The 26,216-nt window shown below is 38.5% G+C and overlaps 1 protein-coding gene across 1 annotated transcript in view; it reads left to right on the forward strand.

Annotated features, from left to right (window-relative positions):
- LOC140229028 (transportin-3-like) overlaps positions 1 to 23,827 on the forward strand; it is a 45,138-nt gene extending 21,311 nt beyond the window's left edge. Inside the window, exons 13-21 of the mRNA XM_072309290.1 lie at positions 10,426 to 10,517; positions 11,763 to 11,845; positions 12,589 to 12,790; positions 13,844 to 13,960; positions 16,685 to 16,779; positions 18,552 to 18,708; positions 20,088 to 20,255; positions 21,195 to 21,304; positions 23,573 to 23,827. Of these exons, the coding sequence (XP_072165391.1) occupies positions 10,426 to 10,517; positions 11,763 to 11,845; positions 12,589 to 12,790; positions 13,844 to 13,960; positions 16,685 to 16,779; positions 18,552 to 18,708; positions 20,088 to 20,255; positions 21,195 to 21,304; positions 23,573 to 23,633 (1,085 nt within the window). The 3' untranslated portion in view covers positions 23,634 to 23,827. The remainder of the gene's footprint in view (positions 1 to 10,425; positions 10,518 to 11,762; positions 11,846 to 12,588; positions 12,791 to 13,843; positions 13,961 to 16,684; positions 16,780 to 18,551; positions 18,709 to 20,087; positions 20,256 to 21,194; positions 21,305 to 23,572) is intronic.
- Positions 23,828 to 26,216: the final 2,389 nt, after the last annotated feature.

A 26,216-nucleotide genomic window follows, 5' to 3' on the forward strand; every position in this document is an offset into this window, starting at 1 on the left:
ATTATGTACATGTGTCCAACAATATTGTTATCTGTTGTCACTGTAAGAGATTAATGTAACTTGGAAAAAGTATTTCTGTTTCAAAAAGACTCAAGGGACGATCTTTGGTCAGTGGCCAAGATTAGTGAGTTCCATCACAATTTAAACTAGAGAAGCACTCTGAGAGCGCAGACCCCCACCAAGCAGCTCATTTCCGCCACTGATCTTGTTCTTTCATACAGATCAGTGATTCCCACCCATAAGTATGCGTGCTGAAAGTTGCCCGATTTCCCACTATAGAAGCCCTTTGTTAGTGTTGTACATCATCAACTGCCAGCTGCGCGGCACGCCTCGCCTTAGCAGAAACGAGAGCACACATCTTAGTGCACGTATGAAAACCTAAAAAATGTGCAGCTTGAACTCTCAAGTTCATTGACCCTACCTGCCAAATATCAAAAATCCTTCATGAAATCCACAAAAATTGCTGGATCATTACCAAAATGTAATCATCTGTTATGTCATTCTCAACCTTTCCTGTAAGTTTCATCCAAATCCGTTCACAACTTTTGAGTTATTTTGCACACGGAAAAACAAACAAACACCAAAGAAAACATAACCTCCTCCCTTAGCAGAGGTAGTGAAGGGCCATATGTGCATGTATGGCGCATGTGATAGCGTGAGAAGCAGAGATATCACAGTCAACTGCCCGGCACTCAAATTGCTCCAGTTTTGAGCTGATTCCCTTATACACATGTGTACATATGTGCAATATACTGTAAGTGAAGAATTATACTTTGAAAATTGCATGTTTGGCAACTGAGGAGGTGGTTACAGTTTGGATATTACATACCATGTACCATCCAGGAACATCACAGACGAGTTGTATCCAGGTTAAAGCCAAAATGTTCTGTAGTTATCAGAAGGGCTCAAAATTCTATCATCCACCATTTGAGATTTGCTTGCATTACTGTGGTACATACATCAGTTGAAAAGGTCTACCAAGAAACTTGTCTGGCTGACGTGATTTTCCAGGATAATAAGCTATTTTAGAGTATTTTGAGGTCTGAAGTGTAAAATAATTTTGATTGTATGCATAGAACTTTTATTCCTGAAGTGCCTTTCCTTTTCAGTTGTGGGTTGGTAGAACATGTGATGATTGGTTGTGCCCTTGTAACCATTTTTTCTAACAAGCTGCTTGCGTTTCCCTTTTAGCATGAAAGATCGGTGGATGATGCTGTGGCCCAATATGTAGATTATCGAGAATCGATTATAAAAATACAATTATGTACCAGCTACGATCGGGTGTGCTCTGAGACTGTAATACAAATACTTCCTGCGATCATGTTTAGTCGATATTTCACATTTCTTTGGTTACCCAACCAAAATTGTGTTATTTTAGAGCAAAGATTGACAGTTCTGCACGCATATGAGAACTACATGTGCATGTACCCCAAAACCAGAAACATTTGTGCCATGAAGCTTTTGCTAATTGGTTACTGGCATTCAATGCATAGTGTATAGACAAAAACTTTCACATGCATTTTACTTTCATGAATATTTGCTCCGTGCAAAATTTGCAAAAGTTTCATGCGCACAAAACTTCTGGTTTTACAGTATGTTTGCCTTTAAGTCTCTAGTGTACTGTATCTTACAGATCATTTGATGCTCATCCTTCCAGGGTCTGTGTATGTTCCCACACGCTTTGTAGTATATTGTTGATGAGAAACAGGTAATAATGATGATCTTGCAGTAAGCTCTGAAGGAGGAATGAAATTAGTTCACTTCCTTCTTGGAATTCATTATCTCCGACTTCTCGCTCTACTGTTGTAATCTTAACAGATACTTCAAGTAATTACTGCAGATGAAAAGCTACTTGAAGTTTTGCAAACTTTTGCTGTTTTTTTTTTTTTTAATTTAACCATGAGATGGTGTTAGACTTTTTATTTTGTTGCAAACTTTGTGTTGTTATTTCTAACATGAACCCCAGAAGTTTTCCAGAGAATGTGTCACCGTGATCTAGGTGAATAGAATAGGTTGGAGTGACGTGTACTTCCCACATCCAGATTTGAACGCAACAGTGTCAGATTTGTAAGGTGTGAGAAGTTCAGCACTGACAAGTTACCTTCGTACAGTGTACTGTGTGATCAGCATTGTGTAATGTAGCTGGTTAGAGTGAAGTCTGCCAAATGGCAGGGTGTTAGGGGAATTACGCTCGATGGCGTCAGCATTTGTCTGTAAGCCAGTGCGGATGCCTTTTCAGTCCGGGTGACTCAGGAACTCTAGAGACCTGTCAAGAGCTTATGGAAATGTGCATCCTCATTACATATTCTTAGCCTCAGTGATTAAAGGGGATCTGTGCCGTGCTTGTCCACTTCAGCTTTTGATGTGTCTTTTTGGAGGTGTATGATATTCTGGATACCCTCAGAAGCATGTTTGGCCCATTTAAATAGTACTGATTCTACCACTTCATCTGATGCCATTTGCTCATGAAAAATACTGTTGTGCTATTGTGTTTGAGAGTACTAAGTCTGCCCATACATTGGTCTAGATGATATTTTCCAAAGTGATGTACATTGTATATGTAACTGAAACTTGAGAATGACGTAACCAAGGCAGTTTGAGGGATTTTTTTCTTTTTCTTTTTTTTTTCTTTTTTGGTGTATGTAACATGATATGTACTCACACATGCAGTGATTATGTTTGTAGGTTTAGAGATTAAAAATTAATTTGTCATTGGTCAAGGGTAGCTTGTGAGAAACCCATTTACTCTAGCTTTTAATATGTTTGCATTGATAATTACAATATTTGTAATAAGTACTACATGTATTTTCAAAATCAAGTCTGCCACAAATTTTGCAGTTAGTTTTAAATGAAACAATTAAACATTCTGGACAGTTCTATTAAAAAAAAAATAGGATACCTTTGACAAGTAGAGTAGGCGTGAGAGTAGGTGGTAGTCAAAATCATGATTGTATTAGCTGGTTTATAAACTAGCAGCATGTCGCTACATCATGCTCAAATTCTTGTGCAACATCCTCAAATGCCAGCAACATATTGTGCAACATTCTCAAAATTTGAAACAAGTTTAAAATAAAATGTATTCACACATGTGAAAAACATGTGCAAAACATAAAAATTAGAAACATCAAACTATCTGGTAACCGAGATATTTGTGTGCAATGTGGCCGCTATAGACAGGTTTGACTGTAGTGGCAATATGTTGTCACCTTCTGTCTTTAGAAGTTGGCAATCTAGTGGTGTTGGCACATTCTTTAGAAATTTGGTTAGCAACCCCATTGAGGTGATTCAGTGCATTGCCAAACTTATAACCCTCCAGCTGAGAGCCAAAAGGGGTTGGTGCACTACATGTTGTACATCACCAGTACTGGCACCTAACTTGAAATCACCCCATGTGTTGAATATCAAGCAATGCATGGCATCTTCCATTTTTAGCTCACCTGAGCCAAAGGCTGGAGTGAGCTATTGTGATCATTCATCATATCATGTGCATGGGGTGTTGCGCGTCCTGCACAAAATTACTAATTAGCACCATGCTTCACTTATGGGCTCCCTGGGGGCTTCCAAATTTAACAGAGTCTTAAAAATCATTTTTACTAGAACCAGAAGTAATATCGTGAGCTATTAGAGATGGTGCTATGGGTAAGTACATGTACAACATACATTGATGACTGTAGTTTCAAGTTTGTTACAGGTGGATTTGGGGGTGCTCCTGTTACAACGTAGGGCCTTGTGGAGGTACCGATGTATGACCCATGTTTCACATTTTTATCTTCTTTTTGAAAATGCGTGGACAAATTTGTGAAGTGTGGCAGGTACAATGTACAATTATACATGTACAAACGCCAATGTGATAGATTATGCAAGATGTACAGTTGTAATGGGCACTATGCCCCCAAAGCTCCTCAGGTTGCTATGTTCTTCGTAGGTAATAGTATGTAGGAATACGTTTAAGGTGAACTTGCAATACGTTTCTCGATTAAGGTGAGCCCTTGTTAGAGTTGTAAAAGAGTACCAATTCTATGAAATAACACACCTATTAGCCAAACTTTCACCTCATCTTGAACCTGCAATTTCTTGAAAACGACATCATACTGTAGATTTAGATTGATATATATGTGGGAGTGGGAAAATCTCTCCATTTTCTCTGGATCATTCACTACACTCAAAATATTACAGGGGATGATTTCCATAAGTGCTGTAGTCTCTTTGATCACTTCAGCAGGGTATACAATACTAGTCTACATATGCTGCTACCCACACTACTTACAACCTAAATTGCTCTGTAAAGTCATGAAAACAGTGGTACATAATTCCTGCAGCAATTTTGCAAAAGGAAGTGTTTCTTTCTTTTTCTTGATGGGTGGTAATCCTTACAGCTTTTACAATAATGGACTTTGATGGTGGAGAATTACAAGCACGTAGGATGAAGCAGATGTCGAGAAAACACTGGAGTGGTGATCGTATTGTAATCACAAGTCCATGTAATAGAGTTAGCTTTCTAGAATATCTTTTAGCTTTCAGATTTTTTGAGCAAGAAAACTAGGAAGATATGCCCACACTTGACATGATTTCAGTGAATCTGTTAGTCCAGTGTACTTATTATAGTGTAGGTTGTCATGTGTGGCGTGACTGGCCATTTGTCAGGTATCGTGTCTTCACAATCTGCGGCAGAGATGATAAATGACCCGTGAAAATACTACAGCAACATACAGGTGTCATCATTTGCTTTATATTTCTCAGTTCAGGATATGATGGAACTGTTCCTTGTGAAAATGATGAAGTTACAAGTAGTTGTAGTTCCCTGTAGCCTTTGTGTTTTGTCTGGTGTTGTTTCTCAAGTTTTAAATTGTGAGGGAGAGAACCGGTATCACATTTTGAGTTTGGTACAATTTTTGACCCTGCATCACAAAAACCGACAAAAAGTTGCCAGACACAGATTTTTATTTAAGGGCAGATTCTGAAAGACCAGACTCTAAACTTTAAAATGATATATAGCCCAACTGAAATGGACTCTCCTAACCTATGATCTACACATAAATATTTGAAAGAAAGCACACACTTTGTAAAAGTGTGAACCGAGAAAAGAGGCTCTGAAGTACAGGGTCTATTCAAGCGCTTAACCTTTACCAAGCCGTGCTAGCTGTGTGAAGATTGGGACAAAAAACAGGGTGTAAACCACCCAAGCAGCAAAATAAAGAGATTATCAGATTAAGCTGAAAGTGAATATGCCATATTAACACATTCCGTCCATGATTAATACCAACTTTCAAAGCAGTAGCGTTATCCCTTGAAATGTTACTGGGCTTGAAAGTGAAGAGTGTGCAAAGGGTTATCAAGAAATGAAAAGGGGCTTCTAAGACATATCTGATCTCACTACTCTACCAAAAAAAAAAAAAAGGGTGTTGTAGAAAAACTGCTGAAAATGCAATTTCCCTTCCATTTTTGATCCCAAACCTAAGACTTATTACTGTATGTAGAAGAAGGGTAGCTCTTTCAGAAAATATGAAAACCCAATATTGACTTGGTTGACCCGTTTCACCTTTTTTGAGTCCCCACACTAAATCAAGGGGTGCGACTTTTTGTTCGTTTTGTGATGCGCGGCCACATTTGCACTCTCAACATATAAATGCCCTACAGTAGTACATGTCTCTTCTTGTAAGCTGGAATGTAGGCGGTGGTGCCTCTTTCACCCTGAGAAAATGAGTTGTTGTAGAGTTATGGTGAGGAGAGGGGGAATTGCTTTCTGTTGAATATGCTAATAGTTGTCTTCCTCTGTTTGAATGTAGGCCATAGTCAAGGTGAATTTCCTAGGCTATGATTTAGATTTGGCCAGAATGAACCTACACTGTAACTACAGGATGCGTTGGTTGGCAACCAAACCATGAACTCTTGTAAATGTCAGAGGAGCATACACGTAAAGATGTCTTTGGGAAAGGATGTACTCAGCATGCACAGTACATTTGCATAGGATCTCAGGTCTAGACTGTGATGATGTGATGTCATACACATATATGCTAGCAATATCGCAATTTGATTTTTTAGATCAGAAAAAAAAAGTAGCCCAAATTATCATGATTTGAAAGATCACCTACCAGTCAAGGTTTCTGCAAGGTTAACCCATTGAGGATGAGTCCCGAGTGTGCTCAGGCAGGTGTGTATGGGAATTGCCTGTTGTAGCAAAATCGGCCCATCCTCAACGGGTTAAGTGTTGTACTGTCACAGCAGAAATCTGGGAATAAGTGTATCAAACATTTGGTTTGATTAGAGGAGGCTTTTGAGGGAGAATTTGCTCTTTTATGGCACAAATAGTAAATTCAGAGTAGAAGTGTGTCTTTTATCAAAGTTCACATGTTTCCTTCATCTAACGCAAGTGTGGTTTCTACATTAAAGGGGATGGCTAGTAACTGATCAGTGGGAATCAGTGGGAGTGCTGGGGGATGATTGTTCCAATTCTTGTGGGATTCATTTAAGAGTACATTATATAATATCTATTGTTGTGTGAAAATTATTTGCTTCAGAAGGGTCTCATATTCAAGTAATGTGCAGTTTAATGCCCCGTCACTGTACAGGCATGCTAGCCTGGAACCATTAAACTGCACATTACTTGAATATGAGACCATTCTGAAGCAAATAATTTTCACACAATACAGTGTACTCTTAAATGAATCCCACAAGAATTGGAACAATCATACCCCAGCTTTCCCACTGATTCCCACTGATTCCCAATGATCAGTTACTAGCCATCCCCTTTAACAATTGATATTTTATTTTCCATAAATTTGAATTTCAGCATACTGCAATAGTGTGTGCAATTTCCAGATTTATAGTAGTGGTGGGCTATACAGGGGGTAAAAAACGGTCATGTTTCGAAATCCTTAGGGTCCCTGCTTATTTGAAGCAGCTTATTGTACTGAGCATTTTGACACCTTTCATTAAAAAATCGGTTGAAAAATGAGATGGAGTCAGCCAAAAAACTGATTTGGTGGGGGGGGGGGGGGGGGACGCAAAATTACTGTCGTGCGTCGGTCAAAATATAGTGAAAAAATGATAAATTCACTATCCAAAGGAGTGTGAAGATGATTTAAGTGTCCAGATATATGTTTTTGAGGTCAAGAAATTGATTGCAAATGTCAGAAATCCTTGATATACTATAGAAAGCTTTTAAATTCTCAAATTTTGCTTTTTATGGGGGGGGGGGGCTAGGGCTTAGTTTCGGCCCATTTCTGGGATTTGAGTCACCCAACGTATGCACTTTGCCATCTTCCAAAATTTTGTAGTCACAGGCTTATGTGATGATAATTAAGATATAAACAACAGTAGATATAGGAAGGGTATGTTATGCTCTTTCAAGCAATTCAAATTTTGAAAATGAATGAAAAATCTGTTAAAAACACTGCTTTCACAACTGCAACAGTTACACTAGGACACCACATACCGGCGTAAAAAATTACTACATTTAAGTTCCATTTGTTATCAAACTTGCATTTGCTTGCCAGATTGATGTGATTATTCTCCTCTCTACTCAATAGAATGAGTGGAACAGGGCATCAATAAAGTTATTGTGTGATAATTGTCAAGCACAAATATCATGGTACACTTTTGAGGTCTCATGGTCCCATGCTGTTGCGTGGTATAATTTGCAGGACACTTACAGTCTGTATGTCATGTCGCTTTGGGTATCTCCAACATAACCCATTATCAGAATCACAACACTTTATAAGATGTTCTACTACACGTGTATGTGCCCTTTCCATTGTCATTTTGGCATATGCTGAGGTACCACTGTCTGACATTATTAACATCCCAAAAAAGGGCACAAGGTTCATTGACCGCAATATCTGGTTCAGCAGCGCCACTTGCAACTTTCAACTTTGAAGGTGCTGGTTGAACCTCAGTGATGTTCAGAATCAGTTGCATACATGTACAACTGTATATCCTTTTCCATGGGCATGTCCGGCAATGCACTGATTGTGGCGGACTCATGAAGTATTGTACGAATGAGGGTCAGACGATTTTCAGGTCTGTTACTGAAATCTGGTTAAGGTTGAAGAAGTGAGATCATGCTTGGAAATGAGAAGTGTGCCTTCTGTATGACACTCCAATTATGTACATGAGCAGGATCCGGATCTTGCTGCCAGCTTGTCAAACTTTGCAAGATCTCTCTCCCAATCCAAATTGTTAGTTTATAGACCTTCAAGCTCCTCATCATTTAGGGTATCGAGAGATGTTGCATGCGGTGTAAGATCAAACTGTGCCCCAAATCTACATTCGCCACCTTGTTGCAATGCAACACAGACACAGCATTTGTACGGCACAGTACTGTACATACATGTAGGAGATGTTTCTCAACAGCTAATGTTGGTTCTTCTGGTTGAAATAACTAGAATGTCACGTGAAACCCTGAGAGAGTATTCACTTTCTGAGCTGCTAGATCTCTGTGAAGTTGTGGAAGAATTTGAACAGGCTCTGCTTGAGTTGCCTTCTCCATGTTGAGAAACAGCACTTAGCATACATTGTAGGAAAACCAAGTCCACAGAATTTGGTTACTGCAACAGATTCTTCAGTGTGGAGATTCTTTGAAACAGAATCTGTCACCAGCTTCTGAAAGCCTGTGTAGTTGTTCAACCTACAACCTTGTGATGTTCTGCCTATTTTCTACGGCATGTGATAGAGGATGAAGACGGAAAGATAGTCCACTGCTGAAACTCTGCTGAAGTTAACAACAAGGAATGTCCACTCTCCCTTTAATATTATCAGGGAAAGTAATGTTGAATTATTTTCTTTACAACTTGTGATCATAATCTGCAGTCTACACATTTGAGATGGGTCATTTATGGACAGAAAATACAATGAAACTTAGAGACTACCCCACCACTACCCCCCCCCCCAAAAAAAGTGAAAATTTGAATGCTTTCTATAGCAAATTAGGGCTTTAAAACACATTTGTAATCAGTTTCTTGACCTGAATTCTACTTTTGTTTATATCTTCAGTATCATCAAATTTATAAATCTGTGACAACAATTGGAAAATGACATAGTGCACGTTGGGTGACTGGAATACCGGAAATGGGCCGAAACTTAGCCCTATGCCGCCCCCCCCCCCCAAAAAAAAAAGGCACAATTTGAAAATTTGAATGCTTTCCATAGTATATTAAGGGTTTCTGACATTTGCAATCAATTTCTTGACCTCAAAAACATATATCTGGACACTTAAATCATCTTCATACTCCTTTGGATAGTGAATTTATTATTTTTTCACTATATTTGACGACGCTCTACAGTAATTTTGTGCCCCCCCCCCCTCAAATCAGTTTTTTGGCCGACTCCATCTCATTTTTCAACCAATTGTTTAACGAAAGGTGTCAAAATGCTCAGTACGATAAGCTGCTCAAATAAGCAGGGACCCTAAGGATTTTGAAACATCACCCATTTATAGCCCACCACTATTTATAGCGAACGTGTGTTTTCTTTGCACTCAGAATATGCCCATCTTATAGTGTCATACATGTTGTATACTCTCATCTGTAGAGACTGGCAGCCCAGTAAATGCCATTTGGTCCATTTCTGCCATGATACAGCATGCCGTTTTACATTTTGTTGAGAAGACTTGTCAAACTATGTTAGAGTTTGTTTCATTTAATAGTTCTTTTGTGCACTTGTACATACACAGTTGTATGTACATATGTACATGTAAGCAACTGCCATCCTGTATTTTTAGTGCTTCTATGGGAGCTTAATATCATGAATTAGCAGTATTGAGTCTTGATGTTGTGGGGGTTGGATTTCATCTGACAAAGCACCATCCAGTTGTTTGGGTCAGGCCAGACCACATACATGTATGACCAGAACTTGTGCAGTGTCCAGTGTGTACTGGTAATACTGAACAGCTGCATATTAATATACATAGATTGTTTTTTTGAATATTCTATAAATTAACTGTATGGCCATACTTCTTAAGGTTGGGTCAATATTTCAAAACCTACAGTAAGTTAGACAGTCTACAGCAGTTTCACTTCTTCACAAACAATGAAAAACTTCTTCTTTCCTCAGTACCGGTATAAATACAGTGTACACCTAGTATTAAGATGGGAAAAACTAGTTCACATGTTTGGAAAAAAGTTATGGTGGCAGTAATTGAATGCCTTCTTTCACCCTAGTGTTAAAGAGCAGCAAGGTAACAATTAGACACAATGTGCTGTCACGTTGATTGTTCAAATGTAGGTCTCCAATTAAAAAGAATAAATACAAAATAAAAACATTTTAATCACAACACTGTTTAAAATCTGCCGGATAAGAAAATTGAGAATTCAGTGTGTAAATCATGACTGGTGATGATGCCAGCAGTGGAGTCTTATGGGTGCAGAGAATTTACATACATTGAAGGTAACGGTATTTCTTTCTTTCTGTGTTGTCTTTCTGTGGCAGGTACTGCACTAGTCCTGGCGAAGATGCCATTGGACAAAGTACAGGAAGGTCTCAAAAGATTAGTCTTAGTGCAAGTCACTCCGTTGTCTGAGGTAAGCACATCTATTATACTCTGCGGCATTGAAAAGGGGCATTGTGTCATGACATGAGATAGGTATGTGCTGTTTTATGATTGGCAGATTGTAAAAACAGTAATTTTTTTTTTTTTTTTTTTTGGGGGGGGGGGAGGATAAAAATAAGATGAAAACAAAACAACAACAACAACAACAAACCAAAACAACAATACAGTAGAGTAAACTGTAAGACCACAAACATTTGTGGTATGAAACTGTCACGAATGGGAGCCAACGGCCTTTTTCGCGACATGAAACTTTTGTGAATTTTCAACCATGAAAAAAATTGTAAGCATACTACCTGTACTTGATTGTGTAGACAAAAACTTCTGGATACCCTTCACTTTCACGAATCACAGCTCCTCCCATAATTCTCAAAAGTATCATGCACACAAAAAATTCATGGTTTTACAGTTTACACATCTTGATTTTGAAGGCCATGATAAATTATGCCTTTAACTATGAGGTGCACATTTTGTTGGGAGTGGATACACCAGAAAGGAAAATTGAAAATGTCTTTCTCGGGGACAGGGTAATTAATGAACACAGCCTTGTGAGGCATGAAAGTCTACATGCATGGACTATTGTGCTCAAATGAGACACAACGGCCAGTCATCCCATTATGAGTGGTGGGTGTCTACAGTCATTGCCATGGCAACCTTTGCATTATACAGTTTGCTGCAGACGGATTTTAAAGGGAGTGTATCGTTTTGATTGAGACCTAACTTCAGGTTTCTAATATTTTTTGGTGAGATAATGAGAAACTTCCAAGAGGGATTCAACGTTTATTCAATGAATATCGGTATCAAAATGGCTGAGATATCCAAAAAAATAGTATTCACAAAGCAGGTCCCACCTTTTAATAGGATTGCTTTGTTTTACTTTGTTTTTGGATGTCTTAGAGTTTCCAAAACCGATTTTCATCTAAAAAAAAAAACTTGAATTCCTCCTAAAATGATATGCTCTGTACTATTTCATAAGTGATTTCTTGGTATCTCACTCAAAGTTGAAAGCCCAATTCTCATCTCCACCAATACTGTACAATCCCTTTAAGAGAGGAGCGATGAAACAAAAAGAAAATTTATTGCAGAAACGAGAGTAGAAGACTTATTTTGTGGTATATACATTTGACTCTATAGGAAAGTGTGATTTCAGATGAAACTGCAATATTTTGTTTGAAATTAGAATTGATTTCTGTGTGTCTGTTTTTCGTCACTGGTCTAGATTGTGAAAGGTGGAGCTGGGTTGAAGCAAGGCACTTCCACAGACCCCACTGTGTGGCTGGACAGACTGGCAGCCATATTTAGGTAAGCCACTCCCGTCAATTGGCGGCAAGATACTGAGGTGCAGGCCTTTACATAGATGTCTATATTTTGTGCCAGCTAGTGGATATTACAACAAGTACAAATAAAATACATTACAAGCATACACAAAACTAAGCACAAACTGGAACTGAAACTGAAACATATTGACATACATATCACATACACCATTGCAGCATAGTACATAGAACAAAGATTTGCAACTTAAGTAAAGACATATATAATTTTTGTATGATTATCCAGCTTATAACTGTCTTCATTAGTGTCCTTTCCTGAGATATAAGAAAATGAATAAATCAAATTGGTTTATATCCCACCTTCGAACAGAAAACAGAAAAACTAAAACAGCAATGTTATAGAGTGATATTCAGTTGTAATCTGACCCTTGGAAGCTACACATAAAGCTTACAGTATTTGTAGAAAGAAGGCTCACTTTTTTTGCATCTGTTTAACGTGAATAATTATTGTATTGTATTGTTTTGTTTCATTTGTACATTTACATCAAGGACACGCAATTCAGCCTCTGGGCAGCTGTGTACTTTCCTTTTTGTGAAATAAACCAATATCTATCTATCTATCTATCTATCTATCTATCTATCTATCTATCTATCTCTCTATCTCTCTATCTATCTATCTATCTATCTATCTATCTATCTATCTATCTATCTATCTATCTATCTTAAAACTTCAGACATGAGCGTGAGATGTTCATTGTTGCTCCCTCCCAGGCACACCAATCCCCAGGTGACCAACGGGCAAGTCCACCCCTGTCTGGTGGTGCTGCAGGAGATCTGGCCGGTGCTGTCAGAGACCTGTAGTAAGTACCAGGGGGACATCAGGGTCATCGAGAGGTACTGCCGCTGCCTTCGGTTCGCCATCCGCTGCATCGGCAAGGGTGCAGCTGCCCTGCTGACACCGCTCGTGACACAGGTACCTCACTTCTGCTGTCGGAACTAAAGAGAACAGAACTCCCCAGAGCTTTGTTTCTACCACAGAGTACAATCCCCTATTTTGTGTTAAGTTATCCTCTATGTTTTCAAACATATATCCCTCATGAAAAGTGTCATGTGAAATTCACTAACATGAATGACAGAAAGTAAGTGGTTGCATGTTTACTTAGTGTTTTTATTCTTCAGGAACTAGTATGCTTAAGAATTTCTTTATCTTTTTCTTTAGTTTTTGCCAACCAACCAAACATTGTAGGATAAAATATTAGACTTTTATAGACTTTAAAGCACATTTCAATTCCTTTGATGTAATGCTAATCATGATATGACAGTGAGAAGGCATGGAGTTTTCTCTCCCCCGCCCCCCCCCCCCCCTTGCTTTGTCTATGCCAGAGGTGTGACTTGGTGCAGGGCAAAAGGCATGAACAGGTACTATTAATCAGTTGAACTAAAGATTATCATTCAAAGCATACATGTACCTCATTGGAACTGTGTTGTATGCTGGATATATGAGGGTACATTCCTGGACGACTTGTCCATACCTGTGAATGTGATGTATATATCTCTACCCTGATAGTGCTAGGTAAAGAATGATAATGGTTAGACTCTCTTGGAGAATAGTGGTTATTTCACTGAAGAAAACCCTGGGTAAATTTGATATAATCATCCTTATGATGATCCTTGTCAACATTCTTCTACTCCTCGTCCTCCTCTCCTCCTCATCATCACTGTCATCATCATCCTCTTCTCCTCCTACTCCTTCACCTCCTCCTCCTCCTCCCCTCCTCATTCACCTCCTCCTCCATCTCCTCCTCCTTCCTCCTCCTCCTCCTCCTCTTCCTCCTCCCCTTCCTCCTCCCCCTCCCTCTCCTCATTCTCCTCCTCCTCCTCCTCCTCCTTCTCTTCCTCCCCCTCCTCATCATAATGATCATTAGCATCATTTTCATAGTCATCATTTTTACTGATATTATGATACTTTTATCTGGGATTATCACCACCATGCCCAACTCATGATTTGTCTCCTCGTCTCTTCCAGATTGTCGGCTTCTACCAGAGTCACACCCATTCTTGCTACCTGTATCTCGGTAGCATATTGGTAGATGAGTACGGCCAAGAACCAGGCTGCGTCTCTGGCTTAATAGACATGCTTCAGGTGAGGATCAGTGCCTCAGTGCCGCGTAATCACCATGCACATATGTTACCTGTGCCTTTGTCTACCAAACTATATAAAGAAAAATGTAACTTTTCATTTTTTTCTATTTTGTATCAATTGATAATGTTAATATGTGCTTAAAATTGTACGTTTTGCTCTAAATCAGAATAAACAGTGCTTAGAATCCTAATTTTTGGTGTAAATATTTTTTTTTTAGCATTCTTAGCAATGTACTTCACAGAAAAAAATTATTTTAATGTATTTTATTGTTTATGAATTTCTAACATATTTCTTTATTTTTTGCAACATTTATCACAGATCCTTTTTCAAGCATACATGTAATTATGCTAAAGTGAATTGATTTCAACCAGTGACAGTGAAAATAATCATATCTTTTTGAATAAGGTGAGAAAACTCCATTAGCATTAACTTTGTTCGCAAAATCACGTTTTTGAGCCATATTTGGTCTCACAAGCATGTATAAAAGCTAGTGCAGCTTCGTAACGATATGCCCAGTTTTCCTGAAAATGGTGTCATATGATGTACAAGACTAGCGGCGTGGTCTAAAACTTTCGCACGGAGGAATGGTCGGGGAAAATGTCGAGGGGGGTGATTCAACCCCTGCTCTGTGGTTGTTACGGGGTTAATGACATCACAGTATTCTTAAGTATTTTCTGACAGACTTTGATTTTTTGTTTAATGCATAGTTTGGAGCTTTGTGACACTGGGACATTAACATCTAGTGTTTATTGAAATGCACTTCATTAGGATACTGTCTCCTGTGTTAACATTATCAAAACAGAACAATGTTTTCTTGACAAATATTTATGAGTTTAATTCCTTGTTAAGTTATGTACATTCTACAGGGGGTCTTCAGAAGAAAAGGCATGAATTGTTGTATGGTTGTGATAGTTATTTGTGCATTAGAATGCAAAATATTTTCAATGCATTTTTCATTCTTGATAAAAGAATGTTTGCTTTGTCAGTTATGTAATCCATACATATAACTATGGACCTACTACACATGGACATTCATCGCTCGTTCATTAATTCATACGCCTGTTCCTGTCAAAAGTGGTACAAAAGCATTTTAAACATGCTTTCCTGCATTGATCTTATCATTACCGCTGACAGCCAGCCTGGATAAAAACAAGACGACACTTTGAGAAATCTAAAAACAACATGCGCAGAAGATAGTAGTTCTCTTAAATCAAGGAAAATGCCTGTGCAGTTGTAGTATACATTGGGAAAGTAATTAAATCAAGGAAAATGCATGGTCAGTTGTAGTGTACATTGGGAAATTATTGCTCAAGTAATTTCATTTGCAAAATGCGCTACTTTACAAGAGAAAGCATTTATTTTGGCAGGGTGGTTGTGGTTTGTAATTTAATTTTTCCCATTTTTCGCACATTGTTCCAGAGTAAACATTGACAGTAACCATAGATGACATACTGTATGTCCTGTCATTAAGCCATGTTACATACTTTTTTCACAAGTGTCCACTTCAGTAATTTTCAATTTTGTGGCAGGAAAACTATCATGTTTTCGGGTTTGCTGCTCCCTTTCATCGGTGTTTATTCAAAGGCAGTTGAGTCTGAAAAGGCACCTCAGCAAAACAAGACTGCAATGAGGGAAATGGTTCTTTTGTCAGTGATGATGCACGATTGCACAATCGTCATCATCCGAGCACCTGAATGTACTCATTAAGATGCACATAATCAGGTGGCAGCAGTGATGATGGGATCAAAGAAAGATCTTCGTTTCTAGTCCATTCATAGTAGGTCCATGATATAACCAGAGAGGTGTTACAGAGATGGGAGTGGCAACTCTTCGTAATTCATGCAAACACATGTTTGGGTACAAGGCGTTACAATAGGATGTCTAGCATTCCACTACGCTTTGAAGTCATGCTCGGCGCCGCTCTAGTTGCAAGACGAAGTTCGGAGACGAAGAACACATTTCACCTTTCATTGAATTACAAGCTTTATTTCACTGCAAAATTTTAAATGAAATACTCGAATTGATTTAGAATAGTTTAGGAAAGAATTCAATATTATAAACATGTATTTCTAGTTTCTTCGTAAATCGCAAATCGAAATGAAATGAAAATTAGGCCCACTTAAAACCTAATATTTTTCTGTAATGTGCACATTTCCGCATGTTAATAAGGGATATTTTGATCTTTCAAATAAAGTACTCCGCTAAAGCGTGTTCCAGCGTGTTTTTAAACTATTTGCTGTTAAAATTGTGAGTTTTACACTGCATTTTGATTCGCTGCTCCAATTCAAGGTACACAAATTCATTGTTGCCATCACATTGAAAGAGAGAGCGAATTGCAGTAGGAGCAAGTATTTCTAGATGTGAGAGTGCTAGTCCCGATTATTGATGCTCTCTTTTGTCAAAGCACATGGTTAACACATGTAGTTGAACGCATAACTTCTCGGCGGTGCCGCGCATGACTTCAAAGGAGAGCAGTACAAACGTTGTCTCTCCTTCTCTAGCACCTCCCTGATATACATCTGTATAACTGTCTTTCCATGCACGTGGACAAACGGGATGCATAGTTCTAACCATGATGAAATCAACAGTGGACGTTGTGCAATGAAAAATGTTTAGTGCTGTGTCAACAATTTTGTACTGATACCAACCAAGGCACAATGTTTAAATACAGACGGGTTTGCATAACGATTTTGTTGTTGATTTTTCTCCATCACTTTGTGTCAGGCTTTCATTGGACCCACCTACACGATTCTTCAAGAGCCGAACGGCCTCAGAAATCACCCCGATACAGTTGATGATTTCTTCAGATTATGCACAAGGTAACTGTCAAGTGTACTGACATATTTAGATGAAGTGTGGAATCTTCTGATTTCCATGTAGAGATTGTGTCTCAAGGATCCCATGAATATTGCCGCTATTAATCTGTTATTGTACTTTCGTACCTCCTGAGGGCTACACTCAAGATGACAAAAATTTGTGATGTATTTTGTTCACGTTTGTTTAGTTTATTTTTATTTTCAGTTCTGTTCTTATTTTTTTGATCACCCAGTATGCATGAGGATACATCAAAAAAGCTGATTTGGTTCTTCAAAAAGCAGTCTGTAAAATATTATGTTCTCCTTTGAGTGGAATATTTACATGTAAGTAAGATACAGAGTAATACCAGATGATAGAAGGATAATGTTTTTTAGCTTTTTAATATTAGAATGGATTTTCATGTTTGTGTGCAGTGTTTGAAATAGAGCTACCATACTTTTGTTTGCTGCTTGTGGAAATGTCACGTAAGGAAACTGGGCATGATGAGACTGAATGCTGCAAGCAGTGTATTTCATAGGCTGCATTCTTTCCAGAACCACACTGAAAGCAGTATAACCTACAATATACAACCTTCGTTGGGAGCAAGATATTGGCAATGCATGGATTTCCTGTTTGGGGTTCTTTTGTGTGTGTTTTATAGTACTACCCTTCTGAAGACTTTGGCACAGAAACCCCCATAGCATTGTACATGCTGTCCAAAGTCCCTGGTGCAGGAAGAGTTCCTGGAAATGACCTGGAGTTGTATTGAGAGGAAACTAACCTTTCAGATCTTGGGGTAGTACAAAGAATATGATTCAACACAGTAATTCTAACAACAAAATGCAAGCCATGTGTAATGGCAAAGATGGCATTAATGTAAAGTGGAAATACATGTATACTGTGTTGAATTCATTGCATTTGTTAAGTGTAAACTTTGAGTCACTAAACAGGATGCTATGCTGTCTGTGACATTTCTAAGGCAGGGTTCTGGAACATGAAAAAAAGAGAAAAAGGAAATGTCTCCCTTGAAGTTTTCCCATAGAAACAGTTACTGCTATAAAAATAGGATCAATATCAGGAAGCAATGATTAGAGATTTTCAGCAAGAGTTTACAAGTGATGCTATTTTCGTCTGATGACATAAGTCTGGACGGAATGTTCACAAGTAAAATTGTACACTTCCTTTGATTTAAATAATGTGAGGCTGAATGAATCTTAAAATAGCGTTTCAGTGAATGAAAAGAAATGTGCATCCAGTTTGTCCAATTGAAAACATGGGAGACCAAAACCAATTTTACCACTATTTTTTCAGTGAAAAAAAAAAAGAAAAAGAAAAAAATTATGCATCCAATGTGTGTTGCAGTGTGTATATACAGTAGATTCCCCTGCCCAGAAAGTGTAATATGCACATGATTGTGAGATCATACAGGACCGGGTGGTTCTATTCTGTGTCTGGGCCCTGTTACATAAAGCTGTTCGTAAAGTTACGCATGACTTTACGAATGACTGGAATATAAAGTGCCAATATGTGTGCCCATTTGTTTTCTTTACATTTTAATAAAGTACGACTGTACATCAATACTTCATCTACATTGGGGGCAAAAATACATTTTTCAACTGAAAATGTAGGGGGTATCATTATCATGATCTGCAAATTTCAACTTTAGCTATAGAAATTAACAATGATTAGGAAACCCACTTCGCTTGCCATATTTAAGTCTTGCGCAAAGTTGTGTATAACTTTACAAACAGCTTTATGTAACAGGGTCCTGGTTGTTTTTGGGTCTTGCCTTCAGACTCCTTCAGCGCTGCCCCCTGGCCATCCTTCAGTCCGCTGCGGTCCAGTCCATCCTGCAGTGTGCCATAGCTGCCGTCACGCTGGACCACAGGGAAGCCAACTCCTCCGTCATGAAATTCTTCACGGAGCTCATCAGGAGTGGGGTGGAAAAGTGGGTGCGTACACCGGAAACCGTTAGCAACCAGATAACAGTCATCTGTGTCTGTGTGTCTTGTAAAATTTAGTGAAGGGTGGGGAATATCATAAATCCTTTTATTTAAAGGCATAATTTACCATTTGCAGAAGAAACAAAAACCCAGGATTAGTGCTGTAAAATAGTTCTAAAATGTGAGTTAGGGAAAGAAACAACCACTGTAAAAATTTGAATCCATGTAATCAATGTTAAGTATTGTTGAATACACAAAATGTGAACAATACATGTAGTTCACAATGATAAACATGTGTCCAGACTAAACCGTCTACAATTACGATTGTAATAAGAAAAATACAGATATCTCCTTATATTGTAGGCTTTATTGCAAAAGTTTTATATGGTAGGATGTTTTGTGATGCAACAGACCTACACATATGCATCAAATGTGATATCTTGAACATTTTCTAAGTCACTGCTCCCAAGGGTAAACAGGACCTTTAAGGTTTGCATTTTCTGCCAGTTGCATGAAAGACGTCAAGTGATTTCACAAATTTCAAGCTAGCATTACTTAGCACTGACTTCAAAAGGGTGGTGGAGTGAAGTAGAGCGTAACTAGCAATTATATCTTTGACAGAATACCACCCATGCAGTGTCATGTATACTATATATGTTGCTTTTTTTTTTTTGGTAGTGAGGTATACAAAGTAATTAATGTTTTATGCACACTCAAATGTGACATATCAATTAGTTATACCTCACCTATCCCAACTCTGAAAAGCAAAGCAACAATAACCCTACTCCGTGTGTATGCTTGCAGTCAGTCTGTTAGGGTGTCTTCTATAAAACATGATTTCTGTTGCTGTGGGCAGATCAGATGCTTGGGCATGCCATGTGAAAATATCTTCAGTATTAACAGTGTGATGTAATATGCAGTTGTTATTCAGGATGTAAGACAGCAGTTTGCCTCTAAATTTTTTCAGCGTCCGATTTCTCTCTCTTTGATAGTGCAACTTGATTTATGGCTTCAAGTAGTTTGTTTCTGACTCTGAAAGTTTTTTGTGCTTGTAGTACTGATCCATCTCATTTTATCTCTTATTCATGTCTGGGCTGCCAACATTTTTACGTACATCAGAATCAGGAAGACTTTAATAGAGAGCAGCGAGGGAGGTAACTTCATAGTTTACATGCATCCTGATAGCCCAAAAAATAATTTCTGAATCTGGGAGGCATTTAAATACATTTATATCAGGACATGAAGAGACACATTATTTCTCAGGGTGCCCCTCCAACCCCCACCCCACCCCCCTCCTGCAAGAGTCATCAGGGACACAGCTCGTGTTCCTTGGTTTCTGACAGTGTCTCCTCTTTGTGACTGATCTGTACGTTTGATTTGTTTCACAGGAGGCAGAGGACTTTGAGAGGAGGAAAGCACTGGTGGTCGGCATTCTCCAGGAGTATGGCGAGGCGCTCCTCAAGGCAATCATGGAGGCGTGTGCCTTCTACCTGCCGGCATACAGGATGCCCGACCATGGGGAGGTCATCTTCCATCTCATCCAGTTTGACCGGGAGGTGAGGAATTGGGGGGCAGTAGAGATATTTCCAGTCATCCGATGTCGGGCACTGCAGATGGCTTCCTTTTCTTCTTCATTTCACGTTGTTATCAAGGGAAATTCATTTCCAAGAACTCGCCACATGTCTTGAGGGTGTCCGATGATTAGGAGGAAGCAGACTTGTAAATATGATGTCATCTTTTTTAGAAATTTCAAGTTTCAGTCAGCACTACAATATTCCTTGCAGGCTTTCATATTCATCTCCATAACAGTTTGTTTGATTTTGAATTATGGGTGTTGAAATCATGGTTCATGTGTTATCATCTATATCTGAGGAGCGAGTTCTGTCGGAATCTATGTCTGGAGGTGGCACAGCAGTATATATCTGTCAGTGTCTCACACGTTTTAGTCTGTCAACTGCTCCTACATGCAAAATATTTTACAATTATATGAAACGTCAGGTAATAGTGTGAGATTTTTTCTTATTGTTTGTATCTAATTTGTTTTTGTTGTTTTGTTTGTTTTATACATTTTGTTTTGGAGTTGTGTGATGAAATTTTACATATCTAGAAATCAGACAAATCGGTTCTTGATATGCAGTTTTTGATATCATGTATATTTTTTTTCAAAATACTAGTAAATTTTCTTTACAATATTTAAATGAAAGGGATATGAATTTAATCTCTTTCACATCAGTCAAATTGGGCAGCTTTGTGATGTCCTTGAGCAATGTGCTCCAATTTTCTTATTCTGTTTTCAGCAATCACTTAAGACAAATCCTTGCGCTTCATATCAGTTGTTGATGTGATGTATACTTGTCCAGAATGCTAGTAAACAGTTTGTTTTATACCATAATGATAGGGATATATTTAATCTCTTTCGCTGCAGTCAAATTGAGCAGCTTTGTAATACCCTTGAGCAATGCGTTCCAAATGTCTCATCCTGTGGATTCTTTCAGAGCATGTGTAAGTGGCTAGAGGGAGCCCTACAGTCCTTACCCGCTGAAACAGCCGGACAGGTAACAGCAACCCCCAAACAACTCAGCGAGTTCCATGAATCACTAACAAGGTAAGATTATCATCCTTTTATCCTCTTGATCACGCCCTCCTCCTCTGAACCTTCAGCCATTTGTTTTGTCATTGGCCAGAGGGAAATCTTTATTCCAAATACCACACAATTGGACATTCCACAATGATAACTTGAAAAATAGAGAAACAATCCAATGGAATTTCAAGGTATGAAACTATAACTTATTACCTACATAAAGGAAACTCCATCCGATTTGCTTCATTGGTCAAAAAGAAATGAGGATCTGTGTAGAGCATGCCAGGAATCCCTTCCCTCCAAGTTTTGAACATGGAAGAAACAGACCCATGACATGCTTTACAATGATCCATATTTCTCTGTGACCACTTGACCAAATTGAATGTTTTGTTTTTCTTTTTTTGAAAAATGTAGGTAAGAAGTTTCATACCTTGAAATTAGCATCAATGGGGACCTCTGATTTTTTTTATTTTTTTTTTTTTTTGGGGGGGGGGGGAGACATACTGTTTATCATGTCAATGGGTCTTTTTTGGTTATAGTGCATGTTTTATTGTCACTACTTTTTAATGCAATTTTTTCCAGTTCTCTGAATTGGCAAATGCTTGTCTACTGTATAAGCCATATATTTTGCGAGTCTAAATTTTCGCGAATCGGGAATTCCTGACGATTTCGTAGGTGGTTAAATTCGCGATCGTGGAGTCCCGCACTGAGCAGAGAAATGTACACGCGTACGTCACATTCACATCAGGATCAGAGTCAATGTTTTTTGCGTGTCTTTAATGTCACGAATAGCACCTGACTCGCGAAATTCACGAAAATACAAACCTCGCGAAATATTCGCTGTGTACAGTATGTCATCAAAATTCACCTTGTCACACGGTTATTTATTTCTAAAAGTGTTTGAACATATTTCCTGCCAACTCTCATTTTCTTTCAAGAGTTGAAAGTTTTAGCTTCAAGACGATAGTTTTGTTGTTTGATTCTTTTTTAAAATTCCATTATGGGGTACTATGATTGAACATGAAGACATTGCTTTAAAACACCGAGAAGCATGTGAAAAAAAAAAATCAGGGTTTTTCTCCTTGTCATCAAAAGTGGATTTACCTGTAGCACCTTTTGAAATTGTCATATATGGTAAGGAAGTAATCCACTAGATAGACATACGTCTTTTTTTTGGGGGGGGGGGGAGGGAGAAGGATTAGGGTGACTGTGATGTTTTGGCACAGTCACTTCTGTTGGAGACTGGTCAACTGAAAACACCGAGATGCCGTGCATCATTAAAACCAAACAAATTCTCACATTTCAAAATGATCAAACTTTGATATTTAGCCAGGAGATTGTTCAGATATTATTTTTTTTTTGGGGGGGGGGGTAGAGGTGGGGATACAAGATTTCTTGAATATTTTATCTTTTGGTCAGATCACCGTGTTTTGCAGTTTTTGCAACTTTTTATATCTGTGATCTTGTCAGAGTACTGATGGGACAGATCACAGTGACCCTCGCAGTGTTTTGAGGTTCACAGGAAGGTGAATCTACAGTCAAGAAATTGGCAGGGAATCTAAGACTTCTATCCATTTTACTTCCTTTATTAGGACTGACGAGACATCTCATCCTCTGTCTAAACAAAAGAGTTTTGTCCTTTCTTCCTTCTGAGCCTTTTCTCCTTTCACAAGGACACACTGATTGCCCATGTTTGTATTACATCATAAAGGCTGTGAGGTGTGATGAGTTTGCATGCCATTGTGATGTGGCACAGTGTCCCTTTGCATGTTTTCATTTCCGTTGCTTGTTAGCGCCAAAAGGCAGCAGGCTGTTTCGATTTGATGTTAGGAGTCTTGTGCCTTGGGCGGTCTGTAGATGAAATCTGGTTGAAAGTGAGAGAGCTTCCTTCAAGGTGTTTAGTCTTTACCTCCAAAACATAATCTGAAACTCATGATTAGATTGCAAGAAAATTGAGGGGGGGGGGGGGGAGGGGGAGAGGAAAGAAAGAGAGAAAAGCCTTTTTTCTCCCCAGACAAGTTGATATTAGCGGTTGCAATTTCAACCTTATTCCAGAGTTGCACAAGATGGCTTCAAATGCTAGCAGCCGTTGTTTGTGTGGCATTGTTTGGCCTTAGTGAAAGCGTTGCGTGCATGTAAAGCTTGGAATCATCACCCTGAAAGAAAGGAAAGAAAACTAATAATGTTGACATTTAGCATGCATGGTTTATTTGTTTGTGGCTTTTTTTTTGTCACATTGCCTCCATTTTAATTGCAGATTTCTCTTCTGTTTCACTCTATTTATCTCCCCAGCGCTGAAGATGAAAAGAATGTCTGCTACGCCCTACGGGATTTCACTCGGCTCTACAGATAGCCCAGCTCTCCGACTGCCAAGTAACGCAAAGTGTCCTACCCATTGTGAGAAAGAAAAACATGTCCAAACAGTTTTTACTTCAGAATTTAAACAGTAATGTGAAGGATAACTGTGAAAAGGTGTTGCAACTTAGGGTCCATCCTGTATTCTCAAGTTGCTAGAGTCTTTCCATATGGAGAGTTAAGGCAGAACTTCTTCTTCTTTTTTTAATTATGAGAAAAGTTAAGAAAAAAAAAAATGAAGTGAAAGGTGTTAGCCCACTATTCATCTTACTAATAGGTTTTAAAAAACAACATCATGAATAGAGTTGTACATGATTCATTGCAAACTTTTTGGGATTGCCTTTTATTATGTTATTTATTTTCTTTTCGAAGGATAAAACCTGCTGAGTGATATTAGCTGAAACGTCTGTTTTGGACAAACCTTGATGAGATCATGATTACAAACTATCCCTCTTTCTCAACTGACTAGAATTGCATAAATATAAAGTTTTTACAGTAATCATTGTTGAGATCGCAGTCAGTGTGCATTGGTGCTGAATCTACGGCTGCTTATCTGAAGATGGCAGAGCACATTATCAGTCATTGATACTCTAAAGGCAACCTGAGGGTACCACATTGTTTACAGGTAATAGAGAATGGATCCATGCACCATATTTTGTAATTATGTGACTGTGTATGTGTATGTGTGTGTGTGTGTGTGTGAGTGTAGTTGCTTGCGAGTGTGGATGTGCGAGAGTGGGGGATATTTGCGTGGATTTACAACTGGAAGATCTTAGTAAAATGCATTACCAGAAAAAGGCAACAATCTTGGCATGCGCTAACACATAAAAACTGCAATGTACATGTATTTTTTTTTTCAAATCACGTAGTGAATATTGCATGATTACTGGCTAATATACCATCAGAATAGGTCAATTAACACAAATTGTGTTTGATTAAAAATATTGAATATATTGATATAAACACAATTAATTTCCAATGCTGTCCTTGATTACTATCGGTTTTATGTCCAGCATTCATTTTCTGTCTTCATTTGATGTTTCATGTTCCTGCTTTACAGTACACCAGTAATGATGTGAACTTTAAATTTCACTGTTTGGTGGTCATCTGCAGTACAGTCTAAACTAACACAGTATAAATGTTAGTAGGGAGCTTTAGATTTTAGACGCGCGGACGTTCAAAGGAAAAAAACATGTTCTGAGCGTGCGCAGTAGCGCGCGTAAAGTTAATCTATTTTTAGCTTGCGTCGCCTGAGTTTTTCACCACGCGTACTCGGCTATTTTCACGTCCGCACAGTTTGCGACGTAGAGAGCTTCTTCATGCACTGATCATATGGGGGCGCGATTTTATTTTTTATACGTTGCGTCCCAGCGTAATCTAAAGCTACTTTTCCACACGACGCAGGGAGAGGAGAACGTCCAGGGCAAGCGTCGGCTCAAACGTCCGCGCGTCAAAATCTAAAGCTCCCTAATATATGAGCTTCCACTCAGTTAGCTCTGCTTCAAATATTTTTCCATTTTACGACTTTCCTTGGTTACTCGCTGTTCATAGTTGATGCTTTTCCAAAAGATTATTCCGAAGGAGAGAGTTGCCAGCATGTACATCAGTGAACAACTACATTAAAGTCCCCCCACCTTGATCGTTTTTGCACTGCAACCGAGCATGCAGCACCGAGGTCAGATAATCAGCAAGTCTCTAGGAGCGCTTCAGAAAAAAAAAACTTTTGTATGTATAGTATGTATGTCATTTCAAATGTACAAAAGCAGAACGGAATTTCCTATATTTTGCTGCTGTGTTTGGTATGACATACATCGCCTGAGCTTGAATTACATTAGTTGAAGTTCAGTTGTGTTTCCTGTATACGAAGGTGTAACGTTGGTTACTGAATTTTAAGTGACTGGCGGTAATCAACGTTCTCTCATTACAATCTGGAAATATATTGTGCCTCTTGTCTAATTCTTAAGTACAAACAATTCTTTTGTGTTGTTGTTGCTTGAATTACTCCTTTCATGTAGAGAAATGACATGCAACATGCTAGTAGGCTGTTTATACTGCACTTGCGTTGTTTTTAAACATGTCAAATGTTCTGTACAATTATTAATTTTTGATTAAGACATGTTTCATTTTCAGTGAGTTGCCAGCAACCACCATGCTCTCTTCGCCAGTGAAAATAGCAAACATCTGTTTTACTGGTTTGAACCATTGGCTTTTACATGTAAGTGTGAAATGTGCTGGGAAGAAAGAATTCATATACATAAATCACAAAGTTGACACCTTTAGACACACACAGTCTGGGCTCACACATTATCTGTCAGTGTAGTGTTGTTGTACATGTTTTTACAGGACCTTAAGAACCCCCGTTTTTAATTTCACGCTGCAGCTGTCGTTCATGCATCCTATTGCCACTACGTTCCAGGTGTGATTGTGGTAGTATATGTATGTGAAAACATGCCATCGGAGTGTGAGTGGTTTTTGTATACAGTGGCAGGGGGTGGTTTGCAATGTTAATGTAGTATACATGTATCTCTGTAAAGTTACACTTGCGTGTCATACTAATACCATCAATTCTCCATGAAATATG

Source organism: Diadema setosum, chromosome 5 (assembly GCF_964275005.1).
Source record: "Diadema setosum chromosome 5, eeDiaSeto1, whole genome shotgun sequence".
Classification (NCBI taxonomy): domain Eukaryota; kingdom Metazoa; phylum Echinodermata; class Echinoidea; order Diadematoida; family Diadematidae; genus Diadema; species Diadema setosum.